This window comes from Anomaloglossus baeobatrachus, chromosome 4 (assembly GCF_048569485.1).
Source record: "Anomaloglossus baeobatrachus isolate aAnoBae1 chromosome 4, aAnoBae1.hap1, whole genome shotgun sequence".
NCBI classification, from domain to species: domain Eukaryota; kingdom Metazoa; phylum Chordata; class Amphibia; order Anura; family Aromobatidae; genus Anomaloglossus; species Anomaloglossus baeobatrachus.
In genome coordinates, this window is record NC_134356.1 from 21,989,576 (window position 1) to 22,007,348 (window position 17,773).

General features: G+C 44.6%; 1 protein-coding gene across 1 annotated transcript in view; it reads right to left on the reverse strand.

Annotated features, from left to right (window-relative positions):
* Positions 1-16,455, reverse strand: part of FAM180A (family with sequence similarity 180 member A) — a 44,977-nt gene extending 28,522 nt beyond the window's left edge. The window contains exons 1-3 of the mRNA XM_075342095.1: positions 16,371-16,455; positions 13,013-13,127; positions 11,159-11,377 (exon numbers count right to left, since the gene is read on the reverse strand). Of these exons, the coding sequence (XP_075198210.1) occupies positions 11,159-11,234 (76 nt within the window). The 5' untranslated portion in view covers positions 11,235-11,377; positions 13,013-13,127; positions 16,371-16,455. The remainder of the gene's footprint in view (positions 1-11,158; positions 11,378-13,012; positions 13,128-16,370) is intronic.
* Positions 16,456-17,773: the final 1,318 nt, after the last annotated feature.

Below are 17,773 nucleotides of genomic sequence, written 5' to 3' on the forward strand. Positions count from 1 at the left end.
AAGAGTATAATTCTGAGGCTGTCTCCGATGAGCAGCCCCACAGCACTGGCCAGGGGCGTAACGATCGAGGTTGCAGAGATTGCGACTGCAACCGGAAGAGCTGGGTTAGGGGCCTAGCATCCGTCCTGCAGAGAAGCAGCCGGCTCCTCTCTGTGAGAGAGGAGCTGCGCTGTGCAGTGACAGACGACGCAGCGGCTATGGGGCCCATGAATCAGGGGGGCCCGATGTCATTGTCCGTCATCGCACAAAGTAATGATCAAGGATGGAATGGAACGCTGCGCTCCATCCTTCATCATTCTCCCCATGCCACTCGATGTCTCAGTGCAGGACGGGAGGATGCTCTGACCAAAGCAGCGGAGGGGTGAGGAGAGGTGAGGACTTGTTTATTTATTTATTTTTTTAATTAGTAAGTACACGGTGACCCACGGTATGGGGGCTGCATAATACAATTTGAAGGACACCATATACATGGACTATGGGGGTGCATTAAATAATATGGGGACTGCATAATACAACATGGAGGACTATGGGGCTGCATTATACTATATGGAGGCCTATGGGTGTGCATTAAACATTATGTAGGCTGCATAATACAACATGAAGGACACCTCATAATGGGGAGCATTATAATACATGGACAACTATGGGATGTATTATAATATATGGATGACTCTGGGGGTCCAGTTCAATATATGGAGGACTATGGGGGTGCAGTTTAATACAGTATATGGAGGACTATGAAATGCAGTATAATATATGGAGGAATATGGGGTAAATTATAATACATGGAGGATTATGGGAGGTGCATTATAATATGTGGAGGACTATGTAGCTGCATTCTAATATATGACGGGTTATGTGGGACCCTTTATACTATATGGAAGGCTATGTGGGGGCCATTATAGTTTTTGGAGAGCTATATATGAGGGGGGATAAAGATACAAGCATAAGATGGGAAAGTTTTGTGCTGAGGGAAAGAGGCTCTGTCCCTCAGCACCCAGCTTTCCCATGCTCTGCTATACAGCTTTCCCTCAGCACACAGCTTTCCCATGCTCTGCTGTACATCTTTCCCTCAGCACGCAGCTTTTCCATGCTCTTATATACATCTTTCCCTCAGCACGCAGCTTTCCCATGCTCTGCTGTACATCTTTCCCTCAGCACGCAGCTTTCCCATGCTCTTATATACATCTTTCCCTCAGCACACAGCTTTACCATGCTCTTATATACATCTTTTCCTCAGCACACAGCTTTCCCATGCTCTGCTGTACATCTTTCCCTCAGCACACAGCTTTCCCATGCTCTGCTATACATGGGAAGGGTGCAGATTGCCTCCGAAATGTGTAGTGCCCAGTTTTTTTACTTTTTTATACATTTTTCCCTCGGCACCCAGCTTTTCCATGTTCTGATATCATGGGAAAGCTTGGTGCTGAGGGAAAGATGTATATTAGAGCATGGAAAAGCTGCATGTTGAGGGATTGATGTATATCAGAGCATGGGGAAGGTGTGCGCTGAGGACAAGATGGCTATCAAAACATAGGAAAGCTGGGTGCTGATAGAAAGATGGATTTCAGATCATGTGAAACATGGGTGCTAAGGGAAAGAGCTAAGTGTGTGAGTGCTGGTGTATGGTTGGTGGGGGACATAGGTCCAAACTTTGCACCAGGGCCAATCACACTCTAGTTGGCACTAGCCCTATAGGAGTCACACCTCTCACTCTCTGCACCATAGGTTGTTTCCGGGCATGCTGGGAGTTGTAGTTTTGTAATCGCTGTAGAATGCTAATGTACGATTACACTACAGTAGTTATTGGCCCATTTATGGTCCATCCGGCAGATCTACGATGCCAAACAGGCAACAATTTAACCCCATGCATGTTGGTCTGGTGGACACATGTGCCCGGCATATGGACTGACAGGGTCCACAGTCCTCATGGCTCATTACATAAATCTGCCATCACGCGGAGCCTTTGATCAGGAGACTTCACAAGTCTGTAGGGAACACGATCCATATGGACACCTGCAGCGGTGTTATCCACCGCACCAGGAATGGAGTCACGTGACATCTGCAATTTAATGGGTCTTTCTACAGGTTGTTGTGACCAGCGGAAATAATCATAACTGTGACGTTCGGATCATATCCGTGGCCACATCTGTATACAGCACATGTGGTATACACACATCAAAAACATATGCATTTCCTTGTGATATAATATATGTCCTCTATGGCGGTGGTGTAAAATTAGGGTCTGCCAAGATATTAATTGTAAACGGACCCAACAGTCTGGGTGGCCTATAGATCACCATGTGCAGGGTCCGGTGGTGGTTCTCAAAGTTGAGGGAATATTGGTGACATCAAATGAACCCATGTCTAAAGTATATAAACTGGGATGTATGGTACAAGTAAACTCATAGGTCATTGGGTGGAATATCTTCTCTGGCTTTGGTATCACGACTCGAGAACATCAAGTTCTAGTCACTCTCTCAAGTTGGCCTCAAGTTCCTTAAAGGATCACAGGGTTCTTACTATAACATCTCTTAGGCCTAGGCTCAAAACGGCTACCTTGGACACACTTGGCATGAGCCACTCCATTTGACAGAATCCAGAGAAGCCCTGATACCCTTTAACCCCTATACAAGGATCTGGATTTACAACGGGGTCCAGTGGATTGGTACCTATGGATGGGCAGCCAACCAGAGGCAGGAATGGTCACCAAGCAGAGTCAAAGCCAAGAGGTAACGTAAAGGACCAAATCAAGATCCGTAAGAAGAGTAGTCAAAGAGCTGGGTCAAAATCAAGAGGGAAGCACAACAAAATCAGACTTATCCAGAGGAACACAAGTAAGCTGGTAGCTTAAGTAGGGTATGGTGCCTTCTAATAGATTGAAGCCAACAGCTGACATCTTCAGCTGGACAGCACACACACCCATTCTGTTAGACTGGAAAGTACTGCAGATCCCAGCCTCTCTAATGTTAGTGGATACACAGAGCCTGACCTTCTGGTTCTAACATCTCCTCTATCACCATCACCACCTACAGAGTGAATACGAAGACATCTGACGACAGATGCACACGTTGCAGGACAAGGTTCTGGTGGAAATGTGACATTTCCCTTCTTCATCGTCTACAGCTTCTTCAATAAGAAGAGAAGTTCTGACTATTCTTCTTACAGGCTAAAAGATGACACCACTTTTTTGTTCTCCAAGACTTGAGAGCTAGAGTACACGGCTCTTCTCTTCTTGAAGGATCAAGGGTCACACTACCCTTTCCATCTCACTTCCATCTCAAGGATAGTAAACTTAATTAAATCTCAAGTCTCACACTACACTTTGCTTTTTCTTTTCAAAGCTCGAAGGGTCAAATCATCTTAGAAATGTTTAAGTTTTGAAGATTGCACTTTTCTTTCTTTTCTTCAAGGTTTTAGAGCTAAATCACTTTTATCTCCTTCAAAGTTTAAGGACCGTACCGCTCTTGGGTTTACTCAACTCTTCTTTAATGCTCAAGGTCAAATCATTCTTCTTTAACACTTGGTTATCACACCACTCTTCTTCAAAGCTCTAGGGTCACACTAGTCTTCTTGAAGGCTCGATGGTGACAAACTGTTCTTCAAGATTCGAGTTCCAAACTTTAAAGGTTCAAGGGTTATGGAATTATTCTTCAAGACTTGGGTGTCATGTCAGTCTTCCTCAAGGCTCGATGGTCATACCACTCTTCTTCATGGCTTGAGGATCACACCACTCTTCTTCCATGTTTGAGGCTTATACCATTCTTTTTCAAAGCACTAGGGTCACACCACTCTTCTTTAAGGTTTGAGCTCCACAACAGTCTTCTTCAAGGCTTGAGAGCCCCATCACTCTTCTTTCCAGATTCAAGGGTTACACCATTCTTCTTCAAGGCAGTAAGGTCACATCACTCTTCTTCCAGACTTGAGAGTTAAACTGCTCTTATTCAAGGTTCAAAGGTCACACCACTCTTTTTCAAGACTTGAGTGTCATGCTACTGTTCTCACAGCTCGAGGATCACACAGCTCTTTTTCAAGGCTTGAAGGTCACACCACTCTTTTTCAAGACTTGAGTGTCATGCTACTGTTCTCACAGCTCGAGGATCACAGAGCTCTTTTTCAAGGCTTGAAGGTCACACCACTCTTTTTCAAGACATGAAGGTCATACTGCTCTCTAATTGTGGGTCACAATGTTTATCTTGCAGGTTTGGTAGTCACACTACTCTTCTTCAAAATTCAAACATCATATCAATCTTCTTCAAGGCTTGAGGGTCACGCCACTCTTTAAGGTTCATGAGTCACACCACTTTCTTCAAGTTCCGAGGTTCACACCACCATTTTTCAAGACTTGAGTGTCATGTAACTTTTTCAAGGCTCGAGGATCACAGTGCATTTTTTGAAGGCTCGAGGGTCACACCACTCTACTTCAAGATATGATTGTCACACTTCATCTTCAAAGTTGGGGAGTCACATCACTCTTCTTCAAAGCTCAAGGGTCACACCACTTTTCTTGAAAGGTCGAGTCACATCACTGTTCTTCAAGGCTTTAGGGTCACATAACTCTTCTTCAAGACATGAGGGTCATACTGTTGATCTTCAAAGTTTGAGAGTCACACTACTCTTCTTCAAAGCTAAAGGGTCACACCACTCTTCTTTAAGGTTTAAGGGTTACATCACTTTTCTTCAAGGGTAGAGAGTCACACCACTCTTCTTCAAGGCTTGAAGGTCACATTGCATTGGTTCAAGGGTTGAGGGTCACACCACTCTTCTTCAAAGTTTAAGGGTCACACCACTCTTCTTCAAAGCTGAAGGGTCAAATCACTGTTCTTCAAGGTTTGAGTTGAGGGTCACAACACTCTTCTTCAAGACTCGAGGGTCACACTGTCCATCTTCAGTTTGGGAGCCATGCCACTCTTCTTCAAAGCTCAAGGATCACGTCACTCTTCTTCAAGGTTCAAGGATCACATCACTTTTCTTCCAAGGTTCGAGGGTCACACCACTCTTTCAATGTTTGAGAGTCACACCACTCTTCAGGATTCAAGGGTAACACAACTCTTCTTTAACTTTCAAGTGTTACACCACTCTTCTTCCAGGCTTGATGGTCACACTGCTCTTCTTCTAGGGTTGAAGGTCAGAACAATTTTCTTCAAGGTTCTATGACCACACTATTCTCCTTCAAGACTCAAGAGGCACACCACTCTATTTCAGGGCTATGTAATATATGTAAGTCCTTGATGGTCTTTTTTTGTTTTGATCCCTGTTATGGTCCATCAAGTTCAATCTTTGGAGACTGGTGAAAAACTTTTCCATGGATTTGATGACTGGAATTGAAAAATATTTATATATTTGTAGAAATGTAAATATGGTTAGGAGCCCAGTTCGAGCCCAAATGTTGCCTAAACCAGCAAAAAAAATAAAAAATGAAAAAAAAACCCCTCCCATTAACCCCCCCCCCCCCCAGTAGGAATGTCCTCGAATGACTTCTGCATCTCAAGCCCAAGCCCGTGACAATAAACGTCTTGTAAACATTCCTGATGTTCCGGGACGTCTCCCCGTACTGGTACTTATACAAAAACACAATTTCGAAAGTCAAAGAAGGAAAAACACGATTGTTGGAAGACGCTGCAGATAAACTCTGGATTGGAGAGAAAGTTTTAAAACCAATTTAGAGCTGGAAAATCTCTGGCAGCGAAATCTTACGAGACCTTATTATGTTCTTCAAGACTTCTCATCACATCTTGTTCTCGGCAGCGCCAGCACTTATTGTGCTCATTTACATGGTCGAATTTAGGATTGATCTGATCGTACCTGGAGTCAGGGGGTGGATTTAGATATGTGGATGGGTAGGTGACGGGTACTGTAAGTGTACGGTATAAACTTTATATACTGCCTCCTACTTTCTGCTCCTGATCATTACAGTCAGGATAGCAAGGGAAAGGAGGCTCCTATATTGTCCCTTTTGCTAAGGGTCCCTATGCTATCCCTAACCTCCGGATTACCCCTAATGGTAGAGATGCTGGAATGTCGTGCCTTGCTATTCTCCTGACCAAAACTAAACTGTTCCGACTTTCAGGGAAGGAAGGGGAAGGAGTGTGATGGCAATACAGATAAAGACTGACAAGGAAAAGCAAAAACTCAGGCACACTGCACACTCATAGGAACAAACAGTAAGAGACTAAGGAGAAAAGCAAGAGCAGGAAGGTAGCAACAATAGGACAACAAAGGTTAACACCACAATTGCTCACAGCAACAAAGTACTATAACCATTAGTAAGTCTCGGTCACAACACCTCACCAGACCAGTATAGAGAAGTTATAGCTGGCATTGAAGGAAGTGTCCAGCCAGCATATATTGGAGGGGAGCAATAATGCACTTCGACCACCAGTAAGTCTGCATCCCAACACCTCACCAGACCAGTATAGAGAAGCTATAGCTGGCATTGAAGGAAGTGGCCAGCCAGCATATATTGGAGGGGAGCAATAATGCACTTCAACCACCAGTAAGTCTGCATCCCAACACCTCAACAGATCAGTATAGAGAAGCTATAGCTGGCATTGAAGGAAGTGTCCAGCCAGCATATATTGGAGGGGAGCAATAATGCACAACAACCACCTGTAAGTATGGATCCCAACACCTCACCAGACCAGTATAGAGAAGCTATAGCTGGCATTGAAGGAAGTGTCCAGCCAGCATATATTGGAGGGGAGCAATAATGCACTTCGACCACCAGTAAGTCTGAATCCCAACACCTCACCAGACCAGTATAGAGAAGCTATAGTTGGCATTGAAGGAAGTGTCCAGCCAGCATATATTGGAGGGGAGCAATAATGCACTTCAACCACCAGTAAGTCTGTATCCCAACACCTCAACAGACCAGTATAGAGAAGCTATAGCTGGCATTGAAGGAAGTGTCCAGCCAGCATATATTGGAGGGGAGCAATAATGCACAACAACCACCTGTAAGTATGGATCCCAACACCTCACCAGACCAGTATAGAGAAGCTATAGCTGGCATTGAAGGAAGTGTCCAGCCAGCATATATAGGAGAGGAGTGAATGTGACTGGCTCACCCACAGCACATGATCAAAGGAGACTAAGAAGCAACCCAGCAGAGATTAACTCTTGCTAGCCTGCCTATGAGCTACAAGTCTGTGGGTTGGCACCCGAGTCTGCCTGCACTGACATATATCAGAGGCATTATTAGGCAGAGTGCCAGTATCTGTAGCCAAGGGGCAGGAGTATGATGGCAACAGAGATAAAACAGACCGTGATAAACCAAAACTCAGACACACTGCAAACTCACAGGAACAAACAGTAAGAGACTAAGGAGAAAAGCAAGAGTAGGAAGGCAATAACAGAAAAACAAGAAGGGTTAACATCACAACTGCTCACAGCAACAAAGTACTACAACCATTAGTAAGTCTGGATCCCAACACCTCACCAGATTAGTAAAGAGAAGCTATAGCTGGCATTGAAGGAAGTGTCCAGCCAGCATATATAGGAGGGGAGCGAATATGATTGGCTTTCCCACAGACTGTGAACAAATAAGACAAACAAGCAGCAGAGATTAATGGGAACCTGTCACCAGATTTGGCGACTATAAGCTGTGGCCACCACCAGTAGGGGGTTATATACAGGATTCTAGAATACTGTATGTAAGAGCCTAGTCTGCTCTGTAATAACGTAAAAATACACTTTTACAATACTCACCTAGGGGGCGGTCTGGTCCGATGGGCATTGCTGCTCTATGGTCTGGCGCCTCCTATCTGTAGTGATTGCCATCCTCTTTGTTCATCGGCCCGTGTGGATGACACATCCTACATCATCCACCCAGGTCGGCATAACGGTCCTGCGCAGGCGCACTTTGATTTGCCCTGCTGAGGACAGATCAAAGTACTGTAATGCGCAGGCGCGAGGAAAGGTCAAACACCGTCTGCGCATGCACAGAACCACTATGTCGACCTGGATGTATGGTAACATTCTTACTCCCTGCAGCCACCACTAGAGGGAGTCTGGGAGCTTACTGTATACTCAGTGTGCAGTGAGCTCCCTCTAGTGGTGGCTGCAGGTAGTCAGAATTTTATCAAATAACTAAGTTTTTGCAGAGGTTTTGGAGCTGTGTCTCAGGAAAGAGAAGAGCCGTTCTTATAGTCTCGCAGTCCTGATTTTTCTTGGGAGGAGCTGCATACTTCTTATATACATATATAAACATTTCTAGCCCCGATTCTATGGATCCGATGAGGTCATGTGTAGACGCTCGGTGCTTGTACGGTTGCCAGTTGGACGGCCTTGATACGGGCTGCCTGACTTTCAGGACTGCGGAGTCCACCAGGGGGCGACTCTCATTCTGGAGGGCCCTATATATAAGGAAAATCCATATTTCTGCCCCACAACCGTCCCATCCGCCCCCTAAATGGGCTCCAGCACTTTAAATAAAGGGGGTCTTAAGAAAATAATGTAATATCCCCTAAAACTTCAGTCAGTATGTTGCTGTTGACACATACAATATGGCAATATATGTTATTATTTAGAAAATTGACTATTAAGTCAAAATTCCCCTAATTAGACCACCCCCTTTAATTAAAGAAACAGCCCCCCTTTCCAATTAACAGCATATTATACATAGAATCTACCATCTCGTATCTGTCACCAGCAGCATGCTGACAGTTTCCACTTACCAACATATATTTTCTACATTGTGCCGATCAGTAATTAGGGATGAAGATGGACTTGACTGGCACTGATGAATTAAAGGTGTAGAGTCCCTTTAAATCAAGACTACAGCCCTGAATTTAAAAAAAGGTGTAGTGTCACTTTAATTCAAGACCCTAAAAAAGTATTTAAGGTCATTTTTTTTCTATCTACCCCTTTTTAATAGGGGGCATTGTGTTTTTTTCAGCTCTATGGTGGTTGCCCCTTATTTAAAGGGCCGGAGCCCAATTAGAGGGTGGAGGGATGTTTGTCAGGAGGCGCAGACAGAAATATGGATTTTGCCTCATCCCCATATTCTCGCTGTAAAACTAATTATACACGTCAGCCACAAGTTTATGTCAGCGCTAGAAGTGAATTATATGAACCCAACATTCCATCTGACGCCGGCCTGGAAATGAGAAAAACCTGCAAAGTGAATCCCCGGGATGTAGCAGAGCCGACTGTGTCACTGAGCCCCATAAGTCACCACCAGTCTATTATTATTCCGGGTTTCCTTGGTCTAACATCTCACTACAACATTGCTGAGTTCTGGCATTCTGTTCATGAAGCAGAGCTCAGTATGAGCAAATGTAGCAGAGCCGACTTTGTCATTGAACCCATAAGTCACAAGTCTATTATATTATTCCAGTTTTCCTTGGTCTAACATGTCACTATAACATTACTGCGCCCAACAAATAAAGTTCTAGCTTTCCGTTCATGAAGCAGGAGGCTCAGTATGAGCAAATGTAGCAAAGCCGATTTTGTCATTCAGCCCCATAAGTCACCTATCTAATATTATTCCGGCTTTTCTTGGTCTAGCTTCTCACTACAACATTGCTGATTTCTGGCATTCTGTTCATGAAGCAGGAGGCCCAGTATGAGCAAATGTAGCAGAGCCGACTTTGTCATCGAGCTCATAAGTCACCCATTCTGGTTTTTCTTAGTCTAACATCTCGCTATGACATTGCTGCACCCAAAAAATAGCATTGTTCTTCTATTCCGTTCATGAAGCAGGAGGCTCAGTATGAACAAATGTAGTAGAGCCGACTTGTCATTGAGCCCCATAGGTCACCCATCTAATACTATTCCGGGTTTCATTGGTCTAACTTCTCACTACAACATTGCTGAGTTCTGCCATTCCGTTCATGAAGCAGGAGGCTCAGTATGAGCAAATGTAGCAGAGCTGAATTAGTCACTTTGCACTAATATATGTAACAGTGATAAGATTATCTGCTTTTCTAAAAAAAAAAAAGGAAAATCAAAGGTGACAGATTGCAATTTCACGGTGTTAAACTTACTACTACTACATTTTACAAACTCAGCTCTGCTACATCTAGAAAGCGCAAAAAATTAGGGTGATAACCAGGAAAAGCAGGAGAGTCACCAATCTTTCAATCTGCCTTGTTTCCATATAAAATAACCCAAAACACAAAGGACAGTGGAGCAGAGCTGAGTTTGTTGTGTGGCAGTGGAGCTGAGTTTGTTGTGTAGCAGAGCTGAGTTTGTTGTGTGGCAGTAGAGCTGAGTTTGCAGTGTGGCAGTTGAGCTGAGTTTTCTGTGTAGCAAAGCTGAGTTTGTTGTGTGGCAGTAGAGCTGAGTTTGTTGTGTAGCAGAGCTGAGTTTGTTGTGTGGCAGTGGAGATGAGTTTGTTGTGTAGCAGCAGAGCTGAGTTTGTTGTGTAGCAGTGCTGAGTTTGTTGTGTGGCAGTGGAGCTGAGTTTGTTGTGTAGCAGAGCTGAGTTTGTTGTGTAGTAGCAGAGCTGAGTTTGTTGTGTAGCGGAGCTGAGTTTATTGTGCAGCAGTGGAGCTGAGTTTGTTGTGTAGTAGCAAAGCTGAGTTTGTTGTGTAGCAGAGCTGGGTTTGCAGTGTGGCAGTGGAGCTGAGTTTGTTGTGTAGCAGAGCTGGGTTTGCAGTGTGGCAGTGGAGCTGAGTTTGTTGTGTAGCAGAGCTGAGTTTTTTGTGTTGCAGAGCTGGGTTTGCAGTGTGGCAGTGGAGCTGAGTTTGTTGTGTAGCAGAGCTGAGTTTGTTGTGTAGCAGAGCTGGGTTTGCAGTGTGGCAGTGGAGCTGAGTTTGTTGTGTAGCAGCAGAGCTGAGTTTGTTGTGTAGCAGCAGAGCTGAGTTTGTTGTGTGGCAGTGGAGCTGAGTTTGTTGTGTAGCAGCAGAGCTGAGTTTGTTGTGTAGCAGAGCTGAGTTTGTTGTGTAGTAGCAGAGCTGAGTTTGTTGTGTAGTAGCAGAGCTGAGTTTGTTGTGTAGCAGAGCTGGGTTTGTTGTGTGGCAGTGGAGCTGAGTTTGTTGTGTAGCAGCAGAGCTGAGTTTGTTGTGTAGCAGAGCTGAGTTTGTTGTGTAGTAGCAGAGCTGAGTTTGTTGTGTAGTAGCAGAGCTGAGTTTGTTGTGTAGCAGAGCTGGGTTTGTTGTGTAGCAGAGCTGGGTTTGTTGTGTAGCAGAGCTGGGTTTGCAGTGTGGCCGCTTACCTCGGTGCCACTTGCTGGTGAAGTTGGCATCCACATAGTTGTAGAGCAGCAGCAGCAGGCAGGACTGGAGTAACATGGCCCCGGCTGGTAGAACTGGGCAGGTGTGGGCTGGGCTCTTCCTCCGGGAGCAGCTCCTGTCTCAGTAGCTTCTGGGATCTCTGAGGCTCCTTGGACTTGTCTTGACTTATGACTGGAGCGGATTTTTTTCCCCTCTTACATCTGGAATGAGTCAGGAATGCAGCACGTGAAGGCTCAGCAGACATCATCCCAAATATTCCCCAAAAAGAAATGATCCCCTGGGAAACCGGACACTGGAGCTTAATGGGAATTTACTGCTTTGTGTCATGGCCCTGGTGGTCAGTGGTGTATACTGTATCTGGCACTTGTGCCCACTCTCTTGTGATCACTTGTATACATGATTCTTTATACACTAGTCATACATCAGTATATTCTGTGGTTTTCCCTGGGGGGCCAGTATTCTGCTCCTGCTGCTTAGTGAGGGAATATTTTATCCCTGGTGGGCCAGTGGTGCATAGTATGCCCAGTCTGGGAACTAATTTCTTTATAGGATGCTCAATCCCCAATGATCATTACTATGTTTTATACCTGGTGGTAAATAATTTGCCTGATTCCTGGTGAGCTAGAGGTATACAACCTACGAAGGTCAGTACTGATCTAAAGCCATATACTACGCCTGGTGGCCTAGTGTCATATATATTTTGGTCAGGTGGTCTATCTATGGTCTGGTGGTCAGGTGGTCTATCTATGGTCAGGTGGTCTATCTATGATGTTCTACCCCTGGTGGCCTAGTGCCATATATATTTTGGTCAGGTGGTCTATCTATGATGTTCTACCCCTGGTGGCCTAGTGTCATATATATATTTTGGTCAGGTGGTCTATCTATGGTCTGGTGGTCAAGTGGTCTATCTAATGTTCTACCCCTGGTGGCCTAGTGTCATATATATTTGGGTCAGGTGGTCTATATGGTATGGTGGTCAGGTGGTCTATCTGATGTTCTACCCCTGGTGACCTAGTGTCATATATATTTTGGTCAGGTGGTCTATCTATGTTCTGGTGGTCAGGTGGTCTATCTATGGTCTGGTGGTCAGGTGGTCTATCTATATGTTCTACCCCTGGTGGCCTAGTGTCATATATATTTTGGTCAGGTGGTCTATCTATGGTCTGGTGGTCAGGTGGTCTATCTATATGTTCTACCCCTGGTGGCCTAGTGTCATATATATTTTCCTGTATCCTGTAACGTGGAGATTCTCCATTTGTAGCGTTGTCCAATCACATTGATTCTGAGCCATGACTAATAATTTTACTTCTGGACTGGGCTCCAGTCTAATCCAGTATAAACCCTTTATAATGTGTCACGTGTGTGATGTCCATAAGGTGAGATCACTTGGAGAATCATGTCTCAGAATGTGCGAGATCACGGAGGTCCCTACCCAAAATCATGGAGTATGGAGTAACTATATATAAACAAAAAAAATTCCCTCTGGAGGACCCAGAGGTGTAATTCCTCACTTTTCCTGTGGGGGTGCTGCAGAGAGAGCAAATACTTGTTTTTAGGTTTCCCCTTAGGTTTTAGCTGATCACTGGTGATCCCAGCAGCAGAACGACCTGTGATCAGACTCTTTTGGCAAAAAAAGGATAGTCCACAGCAGAGAACCCCTTCAAGATCCCTTACAAAAGAAATATTTCAAGGGTATGTTTAGTAGTAAGATCCCTTACCCCAAAATATTTAAAGGGTATGTTTAGTTGCTCATCATCTATCACTTAAAGGGGAGTTATAACGCACGATGCAGTGACTTTCTGTTAGTCATACCTGTGCTGCTAGTCACTACTTACGGATAATATAGAAGGAATAGTTGTCAGGAACGCCGGGTACTGGTAACAGGAGGACACGTATGATCACAAGGAGTAAACAGAGATGTGGTCAGGTCCCAATCCGAGGGTCAGACATCTAGGAGAGCACGCAATAGGTTCAGGGAGAAAACAGAGATGTGGTCAGGTAACGGTCCGATGGTCAGAATTCCAGGAGAGCACGTAATAGGTTCAGGGAGAAAACAGAGAAGTGGTCAGTTAACGGTCCGAGGTCAAAAGGCAGGAGGTCACAACAGGATCAGGGAGCAGGCAGAGAGGAGTAAATAACAGTCCGGGGTCAGAAAACAAAGATCAGAACACTAATAGAGACACAGGCCAGCAGCACAACTACAGAACCAGAAAATACAACTGGCAAGGTTCTGGGTGAGCGCATGCTAAGTAAAGCAGCCTGAGTAATTACCAGGAAGGTTGAACACCTGAGTAATCAGCACCAACATGGAATCCTGCGCTGTCAATCAGGCTGCTAGCTCAGTAACTCAGGAAAGCGCAACAGAGCATCTCCAAAGGCAAGATGCTCTGCACAGAGGAATCGTGTCACTGCCAGGTCTGTAATCTAGGAAAAGGCAGCACAACATCTTCTAGTCTGCAAGATCCTCTGCACAGAGGAATAGTAACAATACCAATGATAAAAAAAATTAAAGTCAGCTTGCAGCTGATAACAGAGAACAACAGCTGTTATATCTCACTGTCCCTTTAAATTATAAACTACGATCCGCTCCATCATATTATTATGATTTTGGTTAAGAAAGTGCAGGAAATTCTTCCCATAGCTTTGGCTTTCGTTATCTTCTGCTTCCCAGAAAGTTCTTCTGGTTTATCTGTCGCCGGCTTCTGCGGAATTCCAGCGGAGTAATGACCCCGGGGGGCTGCTTATACTCTGAGACAAAACAGTACACCCCCACCACCACCATACCTTCCCCACCAAACATATCATACATCTCCCCTGCTGCATCCACTCTCAGCAGTGTCAGTGTTCACTGCAGATCTGGCATTCTATTAATGAACCAGGAGGATCAGGATGAACAGCTTTACCTGTCAGTGAATTGGAAAGAATCTACCCTGACCCAGTCCTGCTCACACAGCTGAGGGGCTGTCACAATGTATCCATTAATAGCTAAACAGTTGTGTTCTATTTATAAACAATTGTCTGGGACATTAATTTGTTACAATGTATCCATTTATATAAACAATTGTCTGTTCTATTTGTAAACAATTGTATGTGATGATTTGTTACAATGTATCAGAAGAGAATCCACACAGTCTACACTGGATGCAATTGTAACAAACCCTCAGCTGTGAGCATGTATAGAAGAATATCTTCCTATTCCCAGGCTTTACATGAACCAGGAGGATCAGGATGAACAGCGCACATGCATATAAATATGGGGGTGTCCTGTGTACAGTGAGGTTTCCGGTGGTCTAAGTGTGACCCTGACATCTGTATACATTACTGCACATCATGTCTGCACCGTATCCGGGGCCGCTTCTTCTGCTACAGCTGTGGGTATACTGGTTTTACTGGAAATGTCAAACTGGTAATGGGGCATATACCTAATATTGGTGCATTATGGTACACTAAACAGTACTGGGATTTGAGAAGTTCCAGTCTATGTTCTATACTGGTGTCATAGGGATACTGATACTGGAAAAATACTATACTGGGATTTGAGAAGTCCCAGTGTATATTCTATACTGATACCATAGAGATACTGATACTGGGGAAACACTATACTGGGATTTGAGAAGTCCCAGTGGATATTCTATACTGGTACCATAGGGATACTGATAATGGGGAAACACTATACTGGGATTTGAGAAGTCCCAGTGGATATTCTATACTGGTACCATAGGGATACTGATAATGGGGAAACACTATACTGGGATTTGAGAAGTCCCAGTGGATATTCTATACTGGTACCATAGGGATACTGATAATGGGGAAACACTATACTGGGATTTGAGAAGTCCCAGTGGATATTCTATACTGGTACCATAGGGATACTGATAATGGGGAAACACTATACTGGGATTTGAGAAGTCCCAGTGTATATTCTATACTGATACCATAGGGATACTGATAATGGGGAAACACTATACTGGGATTTGAGAAGTCCCAGTGGATATTCTATACTGGTACCATAGGGATACTGATAATGGGGAAACACTATACTGGGATTTGAGAAGTCCCAGTGGATATTCTATACTGGTACCATAGGGATACTGATAATGGGGAAACACTATACTGGGATTTGAGAAGTCCCAGTGGATATTCTATACTGGTACCATAGGGATACTGATACTGGGGAAACACTATACTGGGATTTGAGAAGTTCCAGTGTATATTCTATACTGGTACCATAGGGATACTGATACTGGGGAAACACTATACTGGGATTTGAGAAGTTTCAGTGTATATTCTATACTGGTTCCATAGGGATACTGATACTGGGGAAACACTATACTGGGATTTGAGAAGTCCCAGTGGATATTCTATACTGGTACCATAGGGATACTGATACTGGGGAAACACTATACTGGGATTTGAGAAGTCCCAGTGTATATTCTATACTGGTACCATAGGAAGATTGACACTCTATACTGGGATTTGTGAAGTCCCAGTATTTATTCTATACTGGTACCATAGGGATACTGGCACTGGGGCAAACACTATACTGGGATTTGAGAACTTCCAGGGTATATTCTATACTGGTACCATATGGATACTGACACTGGGGAAAACACTATACTGGGATTTGAGAACTTCCAGTGTTTATTCTATACTGGTACCATAGGAAGATTGACACTCTGTACTGAAATTTGAGATGTCCAGTATTAATTCTATACTGGTACCATAGGAATACTGATACTGGGGCAAACACTATACTGGGATTTGTGATGTTCCAATGTATATTCTATACTGGTACCATAGGGATACTGACACTGGGGCAAACACTATACTGGGATTTGTGATGTTCCAATGTATATTCTATACTGGTACCATAGGGATACTGACACTGGGGAAACACTATACTGGGATTTGACAAGTTCCAGTGTTTATTCTATACTGGTACTGGGGGTCAGGGGTGATTTTTTTATACAATATAGGGTAATATAGGTGTCACTATACTTATACTGGGGGAATACCTGTAGCAGAGGTTCGCTGTATACTGGCTCTGGTATACGGGCACTGGTGGATCGCTATGTACCAGGACTGGGGGCAGATTTTGGCTATATTCCTTTATGCACATAGCTGTCTATGCCATGATTTGGGGAGAGGGGGCTGCTGCAGGTGTTTGCAGGGACATGACAATCCTGGCTATACCTCGGAGTTATCTTTCCTGGCTCTGCCATCTCCAGACGTGTGAGCCCAGACGAGCTTCCAGAAGCAGAGCTGGACAGCTCCTCCATGCTCAGGATACATGGAAGCTTCTGCTGCCAGAAAGAACACTGTGAACCCTGCGCTGCATCCAAGCCGCTGACAAGGGCTCCCCCTGCTGGTGAAAGTAGGAAAAATATGAAACATGTTAACAAAGTGCGCCACAGCTGCTACAGAACATCTTTGAGAAAGAGGCATCCCTGCTAATGCACATACTGCTTTACCTGATTGATGTTACAGCAGTTCCATGTGGTCTCCACTAGAGGCAGCACATCGCACTCACTGAATCCAATAATATTCTCATTATGATTATCTACTTATTTATTATTTTAGCGTCATTTATTCCATGGAGCTCTACATGTGAAAAATGGTATATATAATGGGGACAAGTACAATAATCATAAACAATACAAGCCACAGACTGGTACAGGAGGAGCGAGGACCCTGCCCGTGAGGGCTCACTGCAATACTAGCTGTATACATCTTTATGCAGTGAGCTCCCCCTAGTGGTGGCTAAATACAAGCAGTATACATCCCTATGCAGTGAGCTCCCCCTAGTGGTGTCTGCATATAAGCAGTATACATCCTTATGCAGTAAGCCCACCCTAGTGGTGGCTGGATACAAGCAGTATACATCCCTATGCAGTGAGCTCCCCCTAGTGGTGTCTGCATATAAGCAGTATACATCCTTATGCAGTAAGCCCACCCTAGTGGTGGCTGGATACAAGCAGTGTACATCCCTATGCAGTGAGCTCCCTCTAGTGGTGTCTGCATATAAGCAGTATACATCCCTATGCAGTGAGCTCCCTCTAGTGGTGGTTGAATACAAGCAGTGTACATCCCTATGCAGTGAGCTCCCTCTAGTGGTGGCTGAATACAAGCAGTGTACATCCCTATGCAGTGAGCTCCCCCTAGTGGTGGCTGAATACAAGCAGTATACATCCCTATGCAGTGAGCTCCCCCTAGTGGTGGCTGAATACAAGCAGTGTACATCCCTATGCAGTGAGCTCCCTCTAGTGGTGGCTGAATACAAGCAGTGTACATCCCTATGCAGTTAGCTCCCCCTAGTGGTGGCTAAATACAAGCAGTATACATCCCTATGCAGTGAGCTCCCCCTAGTGGTGTCTGCATATAAGCAGTATACATCCTTATGCAGTAAGCCCACCCTAGTGGTGGCTGGATACAAGCAGTATACATCCCTATGCAGTGAGCTCCCCCTAGTGGTGTCTGCATATAAGCAGTATACATCCTTATGCAGTAAGCCCACCCTAGTGGTGGCTGGATACAAGCAGTGTACATCCCTATGCAGTGAGCTCCCTCTAGTGGTGTCTGCATATAAGCAGTATACA